Source organism: Zalophus californianus, chromosome 9 (genome assembly GCF_009762305.2).
Source record: "Zalophus californianus isolate mZalCal1 chromosome 9, mZalCal1.pri.v2, whole genome shotgun sequence".
In the NCBI taxonomy this organism is placed as follows: domain Eukaryota; kingdom Metazoa; phylum Chordata; class Mammalia; order Carnivora; family Otariidae; genus Zalophus; species Zalophus californianus.
Window position 1 is genome coordinate 37,785,938 of NC_045603.1, and position 17,354 is coordinate 37,803,291.

Sequence of the window (17,354 nt, forward strand, 5' to 3'; positions counted from 1 at the left end):
CACATATGAACCTTTGTCTTCTATAACCACTAGCCTGAATACAAGTGGCAATCACTATGTGCTAACACATTATGATGCTGAAACTCTACAGTAGGAATGTTGTCCACATAAAGACTTGGGGTAAGGAGAGGAAGATTTCTCCAAACTGATAATATAATTTCTACAGGCTCAGTGGGGACATATTCTATTTTTTTCCCAGGCTTCATCTCTAATTTAAAAATTGGTGTTAATAGTAATTATAACAGAACTGATATAAATGACTCAGTCTATGCACCATCATTTAAATCTCTATAGCTACTCTCTCTCCTCACCTAGTTCTTTTTCTTCAAAACATTTCGACTGCATGAACATATCCTTATTTGAAAACTCATCTTGGAATGAAGAGGTTTCCTCAGTAATTGCCTAAAGCCTTCCCTAATGAACATCTTATCCTTGGTATAATACCTGTATTTTCTTTATATCCTTTCCCCATTAAAATTTCTTTTTCCCCCACTATTTCATTGTTGTTCTTTGCATACTACTGGGAGCTAAGACAAGCTACTACAATTAGTAGGAACTCACAAAAAAGGAGAGTTAGTGGGAGCATTTACAGTGACATTTTAGGAAAGATGTGGGGCATTAAGAAATCTTGAGTCCTCTGAATTTCAAACATAGGTCACTGCATACTTTTCCTTTGTAAACTAAAAATTCTTCTGCAGTCAAAGTCAAAAGCCTTCAAAAAAGAAATATTTTTTTTCATGTCTGCCCTTACGGACAATACAGAACATGGTGGTGAGTGCCATCTCACCAAGGGATCAAGCTATAATTTGGTGTAAAGGCCTATATCTATAGCCTCAGAATGGATCTGTTCTCTTCAGCGTCATTAGGTGATATTCTAGTTGATGGATTCTAACCTGTAATCATTTTTCTCTAATAAATTTTAATATGCTATTTCAAGAAGAACCACATAGCACCTTCCTGCTCAAAAAGCTCTCAAGGCCTTCTGAATAAATTCTAACGTCCCTAGAGTGACTCCCAAAGCCTCCTACAGTGCCTGCCATTCCCCTTCCCTATCAGTTTCTTTCTAGTCTTAATGTTGTATTACTTTGTTCATGTCTTCCATGTTCCAGTAAAGTGGACTGTGTCAGTAATAACATTCATGCCGTTGTTTCCTGACTCCACACATTTAAGTGCTTCGTTCAGTTCAACTAAAATGTCTTCCAATTCTATCTCCATTTAAAAAAATCTTCCTGTTTTTAGAGACTGGGCATAAATGCCAACTCTTCTATAAAGGCTTCTATGTTCCATATAATGCGTTGTTCATATGTCTTGTATGTTGCATTTACCACACCCTACTCTGTTTTGCAGATAATTATGATGGCCATAAGTTCCTGCAGGGCAGGGGTCATATTGTTTTTATCCTGTTGTCATAAATTTCCATAGAACATAGTAGAGCAAATATCTTGTGTAATGTAAGCAATCAAGAAATATAGTTGAACTAAATTTCCGTTGTAAACTGTATTTAAAGTGAAGTCTATCTGCTAGGAAGTATGGTTCTTTTACTCACCCTTTTATTCACTAATGTTTATGGAGCATTGTTTACATGCCATGCAATGAGTATATAGTGGCAAACCAAACATTGTCTTTTCGTTCATTAAATTTACAATCTAGCATTACAACATAGCGTAATATAAAAAGTGCAGGATGTGTTGTCACTTGGATTTGGGTCAGAGCCCTGCTCCTCACTAGCTAGGAAAATTTGAACAGCTGATGTTATCTCTCTGGAGCTCATTTACCACTGTTGGTTAGATTTGATGTTCTTTACCATCTTCTATGGCTCAAAAATATTATATTTTATTTTGACTCTAGGGAAACACATTTCAGTGGATGCAAACTTTCAATTATACATATGTCAATATCAATATATCAATAGTCTTTTAAAAATATAACTAAATTGCTTTCTCTCTGTACAGACCAAATACAGTAACAGCACATGTATTTACTAAGTAAAATCAAATACCTGTAAGAAAAAAGAAATCAGCTTCAAACAAATATTTTGGTAGGCTTAGTATAATTTACAAAATGTTAATAAAAAAATTTAGGATTATTATGTATTGCTTCAGACAAATGAGGGCCCAATTGGAAAATTCTGGCCAGGAAGTTCACCAGAGTTGAGAGTGTTCCCTCTGGCCATGTTTCTTCAGCCAGACCATCATGATGGAGAAGATGACTTTCCCCAGATCAGCTCAGTTCTGTAGGAGGGAAATAAGGACACTCAACAATGGCTAAACTATAGAGTGTTATGATCTACTTTGAGGAACATTAAAGAAAGTAATTCACAAAGCCATTCACACAATCCACAATTTGGCATTGAAGGGATTCAAGATCAGAAGACCTTACATGATGCAGGTATTATCAGTGAACTCAGGAGTAGAAAAATCCCTCGAAGACTGACTAAATCTGGACCTTGATCCACTTTTATCAACTCTATACAGTAGTTGTTTCAGATAGTCTCTATTCTTCCCAGACCCACTTTTATCTCAGCGCATGGGCTTGTTTCCTACATCATTGAAATCACAGAAGCTTTCCAAGGGGAACTTTGCCAGTCTCTTCACAGATTCTATAAACCTACTTGCAACAGTGTCTAGTCTCTCATCTTCTGGCTCCAAGGAAGGAATTCTCTTCCTCTTACCCAGGCCCATTTTGCCACCTTTTCTCTGGATCCCTCTATCCTCTCCTGCCTTCTAGGTAACCATACGTCATCATTATTCCTTCTCCTGTATCTCCAGCCTTCCATCCCTGCAAGCTACTTCTCCCTTAGAAGTACTGAAATATGCTCAAGGTTCTCCCTAAACACACCATAAACGTTTCATTTTTGGAGAATTTTTTTCTGAATTCCCAGATTGATTTAGGTTATAGACTCCCATTGCACCATGTACTTTCCTTAATAGCATTTATAACTTTTTAAATACAAATAATTCCAATAGGGTATTGGTGGTCTTGAAAACTGCTTTATCATCAGTGCTTAGCACACAGTAATCACTTAACATGAAACCATAGAATGAATGAATGAATGAATGAATGAATGTATTTTCCTCTCTCTCTCACACACACACAAACTCTCCTGAAACAAATGGCTTGCATAAACACTTGTAATAAAATTTTCTCCTAAGCTTTAAAAGAAACACCAATATGCTGATTTTTTTTTTTTTTTTTTTTAGTATTTGCAGAGTGGTACCGGAAGGAGAGGTAGAGAGAGAAAGAGGAAAGAGCCCATGGTGGTGGTCACTGTTTACTGTGAATTGCCCATATACACAGCCATCCCTTCTCCTGAGAGGCCCTTCCCTGTGTTCTTCAGGAATCAGGGAAAACAAGTGCCTTAGATATTGGCACTGCTTATTAAACGGAACTGAAAAACATTATGCCTCACATTAAAGCTCCACATCCATTTCTTTGTATTAACCTTTTATTATATAACTGTTTGTGATAATGTATGGCAGCAATTCATTTGCAAAGTTCAAAACTAACTTCAGTATAGAAATTCAAGAACAAATATTTATATACACACATACACACATACAGGTACACACACACACACACACACACACACATATTTAAAGTAGAAACCAAATGGAGATTAAAATAAAAATACTAGTAGTCTTTTGGGACAGAGATGATGATTTTTGTAACCCTGGAAAAATACACATTTGACACTGATTGTACTTGCAATAAATGTAAGACCAGTAGAGAGCACTACATGCACTAACTTTTTAAATATTCCTTCGAATACTAACTAATAACAGCATTTAATGAAAGAATATTATTTTTCATTTTAAATCTTACTTAGATTTTTCTCCAATTTGTAATCAAGGTGTTATTTTATTTGAAAAATAAGGTACTTAAACGTCTCCTTGTGATTTCATTGTGTTCCTATCTCCTTTCATTTGGTGGAGATGAAAGATTCAATAAAAAATATCTACAAGTGGATTTTTAGTCCTTTAATTTTTAACTTGCTTTAGACATATGTACTGTTAGCTTCTTCATTAAAAATTATGATAATCATCATTGACTTATTGAATTGCTGGATGGTACATCATACCACATATTTCAAACAGAATAATGGTCTTCAGTCTATGGCAACTATTTTTTAAAAATCACTTTGGCATTTGAGGTTTCAGAAATTCAATTAAATATAACATTTCTGTAGATAAGAGGTATCAACTGGTGTATGATAGAATGTTTACAATGGAGCAGGAATAAAATGGCCATAGGTATTGTAATCTGGAAGCATATCACTGAAAATGGCCACATTAGCCCTGGATTATACAAAAGTACAAGGCTATAACTGAGTGGAATTTACATTCTTAATGATGATCTAAACAAGAAAGACTGTCAATTGTAGCACTCTCTGACATAGCAAAAACCTAGAAACAGCCTGAAAGGACACCGATAAGAGACTATTTCAATAGGATTTTATGAAGTACTTAAGAAATGTTATATGTATCTATATGGATGGATATGAAAATATCACTATATAAGATAATCAAGGTGTAAATATGGTGTATACTATAAAGCTATTTGAGCTTTGTTTTTTTTAAGATTTTATTTATTTATTTGTCAGAGAGAAACAGAGAAAGAGTACAAGCAGTGGGAGCGGCAGGCAGAGGGAGAGGGAGAAGCAGGCTCCCCACTGAGCAGGGAGCCCGATGCAGGACTCAATCCCAGGACCCTGGGATCATGACCTGAGCTGAAGGCAGTCGCTTAACGGACTGAGCCACCCAAGCATCCCACTCTTTGATCTTTAAAAAAAATATGTGCACACACACGTGTGTGCACGTATCTATATAAATTAAAATATTATATATAAGATACATTTATATATGATATATATATAAAATTTCTGGAAGAATACACCAAAAAAAAATCCCTGTTAACATTTATTACTTGCAATGAGTGAATGAGTAATACCTTTTGAGAGTTGTTTTCCATGTGCATTGTCTCACACTTAAAATTTCAAAACAAAAATACTTGTTAAAAAGATAACATATTAACTATATAAAATATTTAATAGACTAGTTTACCGATTTGTCCTAGCTAAAAATGGTAGAGATTTGTTTCCTCTCTCCATTTATCTGCCAAAAATATTTGTTTGGCTTGATCTGCCACTACTGATCGATGCAAATTTCCAGGTGACAGGAACCTGAAGATATTCAGAGTTAAAACCACCTTTATCTCATTTTTTTCTCATCCTAGTTAAATCCTCAAGAAGCCAAAATAGAAGTCATAATTGGATTTACTATGTGAGTAAACGCTTTCAGAAAGAAGTAAAATGAAGAAAATTTGGAAAAGGAAATTTCTCAGAGACATTATTTCAGGAGGTAGATCTACCTTATAAGCACAGATTCAGGAAAAGACAAAATAATATTGTAAGTATCAGAAAGGTCCACTGACATGGGCAAGAGTTCATCCAGGACCAGAAAGGCAGGGAAGGCAGAGAAGCTGAGAGAGAGAAGCTTACTCTAAAAGAGCATAATTTGATCCCACTGTTAAGTTACAGAACAAAAACAAAAACACAAAACTTAATGCTTTGGGTTGGGCCCAGAAATTTCAATGCAAACCAATTAAAATTGTAATTTTTGCTTTCAATTCGAGCACTGGAAGATAAAAACGAGAGTTTTGAACTCTCTTGTGAATGTGCTGTCCCTGCTAATGTTGCAGTTTGCTCTTTAACTTGCTAATTACTGACATATATGTCCCTCAGCACACCTACAATAAATTCTGTTACTAGCCTCAGTTACTGGACTGTCTCATAATCCGGGAAGAATTCAAAGATGCCCTCTTCATATGTTTCTCCCTAATATCCTTAATGAATTCCATAGCACCAGAATTAGAGAAAAATAAGTAAGTTGAGCTGGATTTTTTTTTAAAAAGTCAGGATTTAAGTGCTTTTCAATAAAAACCTATTTAAACCATATTTTAAATGAAGTTGAAGCCCCAAAGAAAGAAACAAGCTTTGATCCTAGTGTCCTTTTCAAGGATCAAGGTAACAGTGTTCTCTGTTCATCATGGTTAAGATTCTCTACAACATAGATGCCTGATTATAATGACCATATTCCTCTTTTTTCTTTAGTTCCTCATGAAAATATCCTGGCCCGCTTGTTTAGCAATTCTTCGATTCAAAACTGCAATGAGTATCTTCCCGCTCAAAGGTATAATGTTTTATTATCTACATGCAGGAAAGAAAATATCTCCAAATTTCTTGTGAAAGTGAATGTAAAGTGCCTCCAGGAAGCCTTCGCAGAATACAGATTTTCTTTTCTTTCTGTATACTTTTAACACATACAAATTTATGATGTCACTTAATCTTGTTGATGCATCATTTTGTAATAAATTCTATGCCATTTCACTGATGCTCTTATTTCTTGTCCGGTTATTTTATAAACTCTTAAATCGCTTCTCGGCCTTTTGGCTAAGATCAAGTGTAGTATCTGTTCTTATAAACTCTTCAAAATTAACATGAATGTCTCCTTCTAACTCTGTCTAAGGTCCGGCACTCCTAGCCAGCACTCCATCAACTACAGGGTAGATTTGTTATTTAAAAAATTTTTTCTAAAAAAAAAATTTCTATCAAGTACAATGTGACCTATTTTCTGACCTTTCTAAAGTGGCCTTCCCCTCTGCTGCATATTTCATCACAACTTCCAATTTTATTTGCTTTGTGAATTTTGCGGTGTGTTGGTTAAAGTTTAACAACTGACCTTCCAGAGGGGGGGGGGAAAAAAGAAAACTTCAATATATAGTATTTGCCCATACGCTGGGTGTAAATGCTTCCACTATGGCCAATCTAACGTGACGTCGCCGCAAGTGATGTCAGGACAACGTGCACATAATTGGGTCTTGGGAACAGAGTCAACAGGTTTCAGTATACCACTGTTTGTGGCCATTACCGCTACCCAAGATGATCTGGTTTATAGTATCCTTGTATGTTTCCTTTCATAAAAACTAAGCGCTGTAAGTAAAGGGACTTCTTCCATGATTACCACCGGGTCTCTCCAGCCATAGAACAGTGCCTGGCATATAGCAAGGACATATCGAACGTTTGTTGGCAAAACACATAATTTTCCACTTGAAACTGAATATACTAAATTTTTTAAAATGTTACGCTAATAATTTGTTATTAAAACTTTAATAAAGGTTGTGGGTTTTAAATATTTGGAAATATCTCCTGAGTCGATGAGAGAGAGAGAGGAGTCCAGTATCACTTTTAAAAATCATTTTATCTTGCCTTTCTTAAATCTCTTAGGCTTTGTCAATGATGTAAATGTGAGGTTGGGATGAATAAAGAAAAAAAGAAAATTGTAAGCTGTGAACTTAAATTTCATTATAAAAAGATCAATCATGACTTCCAACTGTGAAAATAGAAAAATGTTCATTTCAAAATGAAATAAAAACATCATTTTATATTCAATGAGTTAAATAGGCATAAATAAAATACCCTAGTTCCAGAAAGACTTTGGACTTATTATATGTGCGATTGCCCATTGCAGAATCAGAGAAAAAGTTAATTATCATACTTAGGATTTGCAAGATAACTGTAATGTAAAGTAATGCAAATAAGACCCTACCATTGAGGAATAATTACTCATATATCAGATTTCTGTCTCTCAAAGTTCTTTTTTATTTCTTTGAAAAGAAATAAAAAATAATTAGAATTGAATTTTTATATTTTTATTTCATCTTTAATTTTCTAACATCCAACTCTGAATTAGTAACTCTTCATTTCATTCTGATGTGATTTTTATTGTAGAAGCTACAACACAAAATTTTTTTCCTGGCCTGGATTGTATTGGTACATTTCATTTATGATGGGCACAAAGTAACTCATGAAAATGTTCAGTACATTTCTGTTAATTATATTATCTTTCACAACCTGACTCTCAAAGGTCCCCTTTGGCCTGTTTTTCTTTTACTCCAAATTAAACAGTCTTTCTTTTTTTTTTTTTTTACCCAAACACACACCATGTGTGCTCTCCCATCCTTGGCTTTGCTCTCTTGCTTCTCAGAATACCCTTCTCTCTGTCACTGTCTTTTGTAAACCTGACATTATTCTAGACCCAGTTCAGTCATCAAATCATTCATTCTTTGCACAGTACTTAGTCACTAATTGATCTCTTTCTTGTTTATTACTTTGTTTATTGTCTTTCTTTCTCCTGCAGACCATAAGTCAAGTGAGAACAGGGCTTTTTCTTGTTTGCTGCAAAACCCCAGGGCCTAGAACACTGCCTAGCATACAGTAAGTACATCAAGCATTTGTTCAATGAACAAATAAGTAATTATCAAAACAGATCTAAGGATTAAATGAATATAGTAAGATTATTTATGATTATTTTTTAAAAATAACATAAACATTTATATTCCAAAGTATAGGTTGGCACTTCATCTTAATCTAGTGTTATTTCGACAAAGCTGTGAAAATTAAGGAAGATAATGTGATATTTTGAATCAGTCAAAAATAATTTCTAACACCTAAGGTTGAAAGAATTCCAGTCTGCAGGTGCTATTTTCCTCATATGACACTGCGCTTATTATATCCCACTTATCTAGCTACACTCATTTTCTTGGTATACTAATTCTTTATGCAAACCTTCTCTTGATTTTGTTATATAATTCAAAAAGATTCAATTAAGTGAAACAGACCTTAACGTAGCTTTGAATGAATTTTTTAGCAAGAACAGATTTTATATTGCAAAGTAAGTAGTCATTTTAATATTAACCTATATGGATATAGAATGGAACCAGTATTATAGTTCTTTTCTCCTTTGACCTAAATTTCCTCCATGCATTCCTCTCTTTGAGGATAATTCAAGCATAACAAAAAAAAAAAAAAAGAGAGAGAGAGAGAAAGAATCTATATACATACACAAACACATTATAAATATAATATAAAATATATATAATATAAAATGCTGGAATCCCTAAATCTTCAGCAATACAAAATGAAGTATAGTATTTCTTAGTGGAAAGCACAGGGGCTCTTGAGCCTGAGTGCCACTATTCTTAAGCAAGTTGCTTAACCTCTATGATCCTGTCTACTTATCTATAAAATGGGATAACAATACCCACTTTCCTGGGTTTCAAAGAGGAGAGAGAAATCAACCTAGCACCAAGCCTAGCATGTTTTAAGTGCTCAATAAGTATTTAGTGAATTCATGAATTCCATTGAAAATATAGTTACCACTGAACTAAATGATTATATATCATTTAATGAAAAATTGTACTGATTGTGTAACCAAATAGCTAAGATAAAAGTATAATTATGTGTTTTAACAATTCCTTGATTAATACACAATCAACAAAGCAAAATACATACGAATAGATCAAATACATTGACCGTGATGGAATACTATGGTTAGTACACTAGTGGTGGAGGCAATTATTCATGAGACCTAAGTATGATCACATTTCCTGAAGCTAAAGAAGAGGGTAAGGAACTTTTCTCATGTCTCTGCGTGTCTAAAGTAGGAACCCACAAATACTGTCACGGAAAGTTATTCATCTTCCATAAAAAACAAATTCTAACAGATATGCAGTGTTTGTTATTAATTTTCTACACCTACATAGACATAAGCTAAAGGCACTGAACTTGCCACTACTAAACAAACTAATGAATATATGGTGATTTGTGCTTTCTTTTACTTTTTCTTTTAATCCTTACAAAAACTCTGCAAAGTCAACACAGAGAGATTATGATAGAGCAAATTTTCAATTAGAGAGCTCAAGGTGTAAGTCTAGAAACATGCTCTAAAATGTTTGGTATTGGGGATACATCAGAAAACAAAAAGACAGAAAACCTAATTTCCTAGACATCACAATCTGGGATTTGTGTTGAAATAAGTACAATTATGGCTTTTAGACTTATGAATCAAGCTGCTCAAATACATATTCATAATAAAGTATGTTGTTAAAAGAACTACATTAGTGACCAATGGATTTTGTACGTTCCTTTCATCCTCAATTATTGAATGAGGTTTGATATTTTGTGCAAATCCACAGAACACACTCTGCTGTTTAGTGTGTACAATGTAACTTTTTTCTGTTGTTTGATTTAGGGGATGTGAATAATGATAATCAACCAAAATTGTTGCTTCTTCCTGTCCTTTCTATGCTGCTTAGAGCACTTACTGCATGGAATTCTCACAGCTTGCTCATTTTTTGTCTCCTCACCTGGACTGACCACTGTCCAGGGAAAGGGCTCTGTCTCTTTCATCTTTGCGTGGCCAGTACCTAGCATAGTGCTTGCCACACAGTACAGGTGGGATGTATGTTTGTTGTATGAGTAAATGTATACATTGTTTTCAAAGCAGAGTCACATGAACAGTATCATCAGACCCTCACAAAACTCAGATTGTAGGGTAGAATTAATTCTCTCATTTTACGGAATCTCAGTGAAATGGAAGGTTATTAATTCCTCTGTTTGACAGATGAGGAAAGGGGATCAGTGAGAGATTATGTGATTTCTGAAGAGCACATAACTAAGACTTGAATTTCAAGATCAGGGTTCTTAAACACTAAATGAAAATATAGGCATAGTGAACTACTATTTTAAGTACATCTTTAGGATCTATTTGGTGTATGGCCAGTCATCTTTGACTTGCTCAAATCATTGGTGAAATCTTACTTTTTTTTTTCAAATGTAAAAAATGGGAAGGAAAAGATCTTCAGAAACCACCCACATTGTAACTGGAAGACAATGAAATAGATCATATGCAAATATTTTGCTGTAAAACTGTGTCTGCCTTTAAGAGTATATTGCTAGCCAAAACAACTTTGCTTTGTCATAAAGAAGGGGATGGAGGCAGCTTTGTCATTTCCAATCCGGAACCCACAGTCATCACCTTTCTGCTTACAGAAGGTTTCTATATGCTTCTTATTTTCTTGATCAGGAAATGAAAGTCCCTACAGTGGCAGGATAGTGAAAGCCATCTGTTGGGGTGGAAGGGGTCACAGCCAGTATTTGGAGGTTCTAGTCATTGAATCCTGATCAACTGACTCTAAAATGATCCTTTTAATAACATCATCTCCCACTAGACCACAGGCTATATGAAGGCAGGAAGTGTCCTGAACTCCCAAGTGAGGGAGTTCAGGCACATGGCACATGGCATGTAACACTCCTAGGGTATTTCCTGTCACACATGTTAATTAATCAGTAAGTGGCAACTCTCAGTAACCACTGGCTAAAAACCAACCCAAAAAGTGCTAGGTGCGTGTTTTTCAAACAGAGTGATAAAAAAAATTTTTCTTTGTGCGTATTTTTTTTTAATTCAAAGCCATTTTTAAGAAGTTTGTGTTTAAGGTAAATTATTTTCTAGGCAATACACTCAGGTCCTTAATGGAGACCTAGTGATGGAACCCTGGCCTTAAGTCAGTTATCCTGTATACTGTTATACCTCAACATTCCAAAAAAACTTCAACAGAAATTAACAGCAACTATAATGAAATCCTAACATTTCTGAACTAGAAGCGTTTTCTCTCTAAGGGATGGGATTACTGAGTTGACAATTTCTCTTAATCTGAAAAAAATCCGTCTTCCCCCCTCCCTCCTTCCCCCCATCCCCTTTCAATCTTCTCCCTTCCCGAGAGACGCACGTACACTCAGCATTTTATTCGAGTGGAAAGTTGAAAGAGAGCAACACACTGGCTGCACCCATCCAGCGCTCCTTGGGGTGGATAGCAAAGTTCTAGGGCAGAGCCTTCCTGCCCGGAGCCTGCGATGCAGCCGCTCTCCGCTACCTGCTCAGCTTCACGACGCAGCTGAAGGTCCGCCCGCCGCGGAACAGTTGCGTCTCCATCTGGCTGCCAACCCACCCTAGCTTTCTTCTCCTCCACCACCACCACCTTCCCTCCTTCCCCCCTCCTCCCCCTCCTTTCCATCTTCCCTCTCCACCTCCGCCCCCAATCTCCTCCTCTTTTTCTCACTACAAGCGGTTGCTGATGCTGAAGCCGAGCGTCACTTCGGCTCCCACGGCAGACATGGCGACATTGACAGTGGTCCAGCCGCTCACTCTGGACAGAGGTAAGGGAGCGGCTCGCCCGCCAGGCCGCTGCGTCCCCTCTGCCTTCCCCTCTGCCCCTGCCAACTCCCACCGGGACAGCCGGACGCGCTCGGGCAGAGGCAGCAGGGTGAGCGAGGGCGAGCGAAAACGAGCGTAGAAGGCGTTCGCGCCGAGAGCAGGATACTTTCTTCCCCTTTCTCTGCCCGCCACGTCCCCACTGCCCCTGCACGCTGCGCTCACTCGGCCCAGGGATGCCTTCGCCGGGCTCTGGCGCCCCCGCTGCCACTCCCAGCCCCTCGCCCGGTCGCCTCCCGGCCGCCGGCTTTGTTGGAGCGGAGGCGCAGGGACCGGTAGGCGCCCGGGGCTCGGGGCTGGAGAGGGGCAGGGAGGAAGCTCGCCGTGCCGGGCGAGGGCGCCTGCAGCCGGAGACCGGGGAAGCCTGGCGAGGGAGCCGCCTGCCAGCCTGCGCGGCCCGGGGGCCCAGGAGGGAGGAAGTTTGTCCGGGAGCCGGAGGACGAAGGTCGGTCGGGCTGCGGGTGCTTAGGCGGCCGCCCGGGGGCGGAGGACGCGCACCCCGGGGTGGCCTGTGCCGGGGCGCACGGCGGCCCGGCTGCAGCGGCGAGGAGCTGCCCTCGGCCGAAAGGGCAACGCGGAGCACGGGCAGCAGTGCCCGGGTTGGGGGCGCAGCGTCGCTGCAGCGGAGCCCGACTCTCCCCGGCTTCGTGCTCCGAAGGCGGTCGGGGTCTCCTCTGCCCCCGCCGCCTGCAGCGCTCCGGTGGTGGCAACTCAGTTTCTCCTGCCCCAGCCAGCCTTGTTCGTTCTCTCCCCAGCCCGGTGCCAGCGCGGTGCCCGGGCTGCGGAAAGCGCTGGGACGCAGCGCAGGTTGCCTTTGAAATGCAACTTCTGACCCGCGACCCTGTGCGTCCTGCTCTTTGACTTGAATGGGGAAGCAGTGTTTGCTTCCTCCCAGGACCTCACCAAGCCCAAGGCTAGAATCCTCCAGTGCTCTGGGGGGCCTCTCTGGAGTGCGCGTACGAGGTTATACCTGTCCCTGCGTGTTCAGGTTTCCTTTCTGGCTTCCGACGTCTAGTTATGCGGGCGCTGGCGTCCCACGACGCCGCAGCGGAGGACACCTGCTCGTCCCCGTCCGCAGCAGCTTGGTTTAGGACCCTGGGCGGCCATTTGGAAATGGTGTGCTCAGTCGAAGATGATTTAGCCCGATGTGCCTCTAAAAATATTCTTCCTAGCGGATTAAACTGGACTGTGGGGGCAAAGCAAAAGAGCATCCTGATACGAGTACAACGCAAAAGCCAGTGAACTCAGTGGGGTTTTAATTTGGAGGGATTGTGGATGACTTTAACACAATCTGTTGGCTCCAGAACAGATATTATGGAGTGCCCATAGCAATCTTACTTGGGGTAAGAGTTGAAAAATAAAAACAAAAAAACAAAAAGAAAAAAGAAAGAAAAAAGTAATAATTTTATGTTGGGAAATGTTGATTTGCAAGCTACTAAATTAATAACAGTAAAGAGCTCAGAAATCCAGGTATAATCCATGATTTCACCCCAGTATCATCATCTACACTAAGCAGGATAAATCCATTGCCACTAAGAGCCAAACAGATGGCAAGCTATTAGAAATTATGGATTTCCCACGAATTTCTGTTTTAATGTAATGAGCTCTTATATTGTCCCATGACTAAATCAGCCTTTAAATATCCCAAGTAAAATGACTACATTGGGAGAAAAAACAAACTCCAAGAAAATTGCCTACCTGAGCAATTTTATATATTAGGACTACCAAAAATATTTCACTTTTTGGATTTTACTTTAGCCCTGAGATTCCTGACTCAGTTGTGGAGAGGAAGTGCAATCAGACGTAAATATGTTCTTAAAGTTTGTTCTTGTTTGCAGCCAGACTGTACCTGTCCTTTCCAGTGTGATTAGGCCCATTTAGTAAGTAGCTCAAGAGGCAAAATGAGACTGGATGTAACTGAATAAATTAACCAGCAGCTAACTGCAAAGTCTGTAATTTATGGATGATGAGTTATTGACACCATTGCTGTACATGAAGTCAGTGTGTGTAAATATTTTTCCCTCTACCTTATTAAAACATGATTAATTAATTGATTAATTGCATCTCTAAATCAATGGAAGAAAGGGTTCTGAAAATGTTCCTACAAAAAAAATACAAGTCTGTTTAAAAAGGCAGCCCGATAATACATATCTGGGTCCTATCTGCTTACAACTGTGACACTCACTTTGTATGGCTTGGTTAGTATCTTTGGGCATCAGTTTTCCTCTGTGCTCTGTAAGGAATTTGGATTAGATGATTCTGACACTGTGCAACTTTAACAGTCTATAATTCAATTAGTTGAAATTAGAACTCAGTTTCTGGGTCATCTACTGATAGATTTTCCAGATTAGGCCTTCTCCCATGTTGTTTGGGTGCCCTTTGTTGTGCCCAGAGGTCACCCCCACTGATTTGGCCCCATCAAAGCATTTCTCACATGCTGTTGCATCTATCTCCTTATTGAATGGTGCCCCTTGAGGGAAGAGACCATTTCTAAATTCATTTTCATATTCTCAGTGCCTGCCGTAGTTCCTGACTCACAGGAGAAGATCAAAAATTAATGTGAACTAAGGACTGCAGTAATTTAAGCAATGTTAAAAGATAGGGAGTCAGTCGTGAACCAAGGTCCAGTACATAGATTCACGACATTTTGGCTCTGGGAAAGATGGCAGGAAGAACACAGGCCAGTGGTTCTTAACCTTTCTTTCCCCCTATGTGCTTGACAGAGTCCTGTCAGTAACCATAGCTCACAGAAGCTGTGATTAGTAACCAAGAGGGGTTGGGGCAAATAGGCAAAGAAGAAGGAAAGAAGATGCTTGACAAAGCCTCCCAAAGGCATCTCAGCAAACCTGAATGCATAAATCCATAATTTGATTTTTTCTAGCATCTTTCCTTTTCAAATGAAAAACGTTGAAGAAGCTATAAGTATTTTCAAGGTTACTCTACTAGTTAGTGGGAGATTTTGTGCTAAAATTTAAATCTTCTTGTTTGATGCCCTTTGGCACCATAAACCGATTTATCTAGAATCTTAAGGGCAAAGGTTTTAAGCAAAGAAATCAAACCTGTGGATTGGAATTAAGATTTACTCCTCCCAGAATTCAGAAGATATTATCTGAAAGTAATAAGCTCAGAAGTCTGCACCAGCTTCTTGGATCTTGTTTGGGAAGGGAGCCTTTGTCAGGATCAGGCTGGGCCCTGAAAAGATGAACAGAGGGACTTAAGGTTTTCACTGCTCTGTGCTTATTCCAAACTCTTTTCCACCTGCCATTAAGGCTTCATATTAACCCCGTGCAGGTCTCTCGATGGCTATGGCCGGAGCAGGCCCCTGTTCACTCTGGTCCCAGTTGTCTGGATTCTTCACTTATTCATTGAGTGCCTGGTCTAAGCCAGACCCTACTGTGGAAAGGCTAACTGGCTAAACAGAGTGGTGAACTAAACAGACATAATTCTAGTCTCCGTGGCAGTTAGAGCCCATGGGGAGAGAGAGGTTAATCCATACACACACATATGCACACATATATACACAAATAATTCACTCATTCAATAAATATTCATTCCCTGAATGTATATATCATATATATGTGTACATATATGTATAGACACACAAGATTTTATATATATATATATCTGGGGGAATGCCCTCTAGAGAAGGGTGTCACCTATGCATCCTGGGAACATCAAGGAAGGTCCACGTGAAAACGAGAACACAGGGAAGAGTGATGAAAAGTGAATGTGTGAAGTTGGTGGCCAGGGGTCAGATGATGTAAGTTATGATGAGGATTTCAGATTGGTTGAAAACATGAAGTACTATGAAGACAATAAAAGTGTTGTGAGGATGGAAAAGAATGGGGAAGGACCTATTTAAATGGTATTGGTCAAGGAATGGTCCATGAGAAAGCAAAATTTAAACTGAGTTCTGATGTATTAATACAACTTTTAGGAACAGCATTCTGGATAAAGGGAGGAATACACATAAAAGTAACTTGTATGTGTGCAACTTGGCTACCATCCCGTTAATACAAACAAATGATCGAAAAGAAAAATTACCAAGAAATAGTAACACTCCAAATATGCATCCTAGGATAGAAATTTGGTTTTAAGTATACCAAGAAAATCGATAGATCAGTTTTTTCTTCTTATTGCTAGGATAAAATATCATATAATTAGATTTTCAAAGACATACTGAGCACTGTAATTTACATGTCACTATGCATAAATCTACATGTTGAACCCAAGTGGTCATAATATGAGATATAGTCATTTTTAGTCTAATATTTTATATTAGACAGTGTTGTAGAAAGTAGTACCTGTAATTTACCCTTGTGGCAGAGGGAAGAGGCTGATAAGGAGATTAGTGTGGAGTCTTCTCCGCCAGAATTTAAAATGATATAGCAATTCTTCCCTACACCAGAGGTTAGTTTGCCCCGACTATAATCTCTAAAACAGGGAATGACCTTCAGCTAAACTCAAGAGAACAAAGCAGGATGCAATCCATGATACTTAACACTTTCATAACAAAGGACATAGGAATACTTCACTACATTCAAGACTTCATGGATTTACGCGCTTAAATACAGTAGCTCCAACTCTCCTTCACTTTCCATCTCAAGGTCAGAAAAGATAATACAACCAAATTCTTCAAAATTTTAGTTCTCTGTAACTTTAATCAGAATTGCTTTTTTTTTTTTTTAAATCAAGGCTTATAAACTAACACAAAACCAGGTCTTGGAAAATATGGATAAATAAAACAATTTCTAGGAGTAATTAAAATTGTATCATTTTAAACATTTGAGACTTTGTTGATGACATGATCAATATTTTACAATCTATATTAGGTGCCTATGTAAAATCAAACATTGGTATCAGTCATCTAATGTTTCTGTGAGTTAGATGCAACTTGGATAAGTCACACAAGTATAAATAGAAATCTTGATTTCTTGGTTTCTGATAAGAGTAGTAATCTAAGATATTGATTAAACAATATCTTATTGTTTTCAATATTGCTGTGTTTTCCCTTTTAATAAAATAAAACTTTTAGTCCTTTAAGAATTCTAATATAACAGCTTAACAATAACCCACAACCCTCAGCCTGCTTCTCCCTCTCCCACTCCCCCTGCTTGTGTTCCCTCTCTCGCTGTGTCTCTCTCTGTCAAATAAATAAACAAAATCTTAAAAAAAAAAGAATTCTAATATGAAAACAATAGCTTTTATTTTGTGGATTATAACTTTATGGAAAAAAAACATGGGTGC

The 17,354-nt window shown here is 38.3% G+C and overlaps 1 protein-coding gene and 1 pseudogene across 1 annotated transcript in view; both read left to right on the forward strand.

Annotated features, from left to right (window-relative positions):
- Positions 1-6,428: 6,428 nt before the first annotated feature.
- LOC113923301 lies at positions 6,429-6,605 on the forward strand (annotated as a pseudogene).
- A 4,861-nt stretch (positions 6,606-11,466) lies between these two features.
- LIN7A (lin-7 homolog A, crumbs cell polarity complex component) overlaps positions 11,467-17,354 on the forward strand; it is a 122,554-nt gene continuing 116,666 nt past the window's right edge. The window contains exon 1 of the mRNA XM_027595584.2: positions 11,467-12,052. Within this exon, the coding sequence (XP_027451385.1) occupies positions 11,971-12,052 (82 nt within the window). The 5' untranslated portion in view covers positions 11,467-11,970. The remainder of the gene's footprint in view (positions 12,053-17,354) is intronic.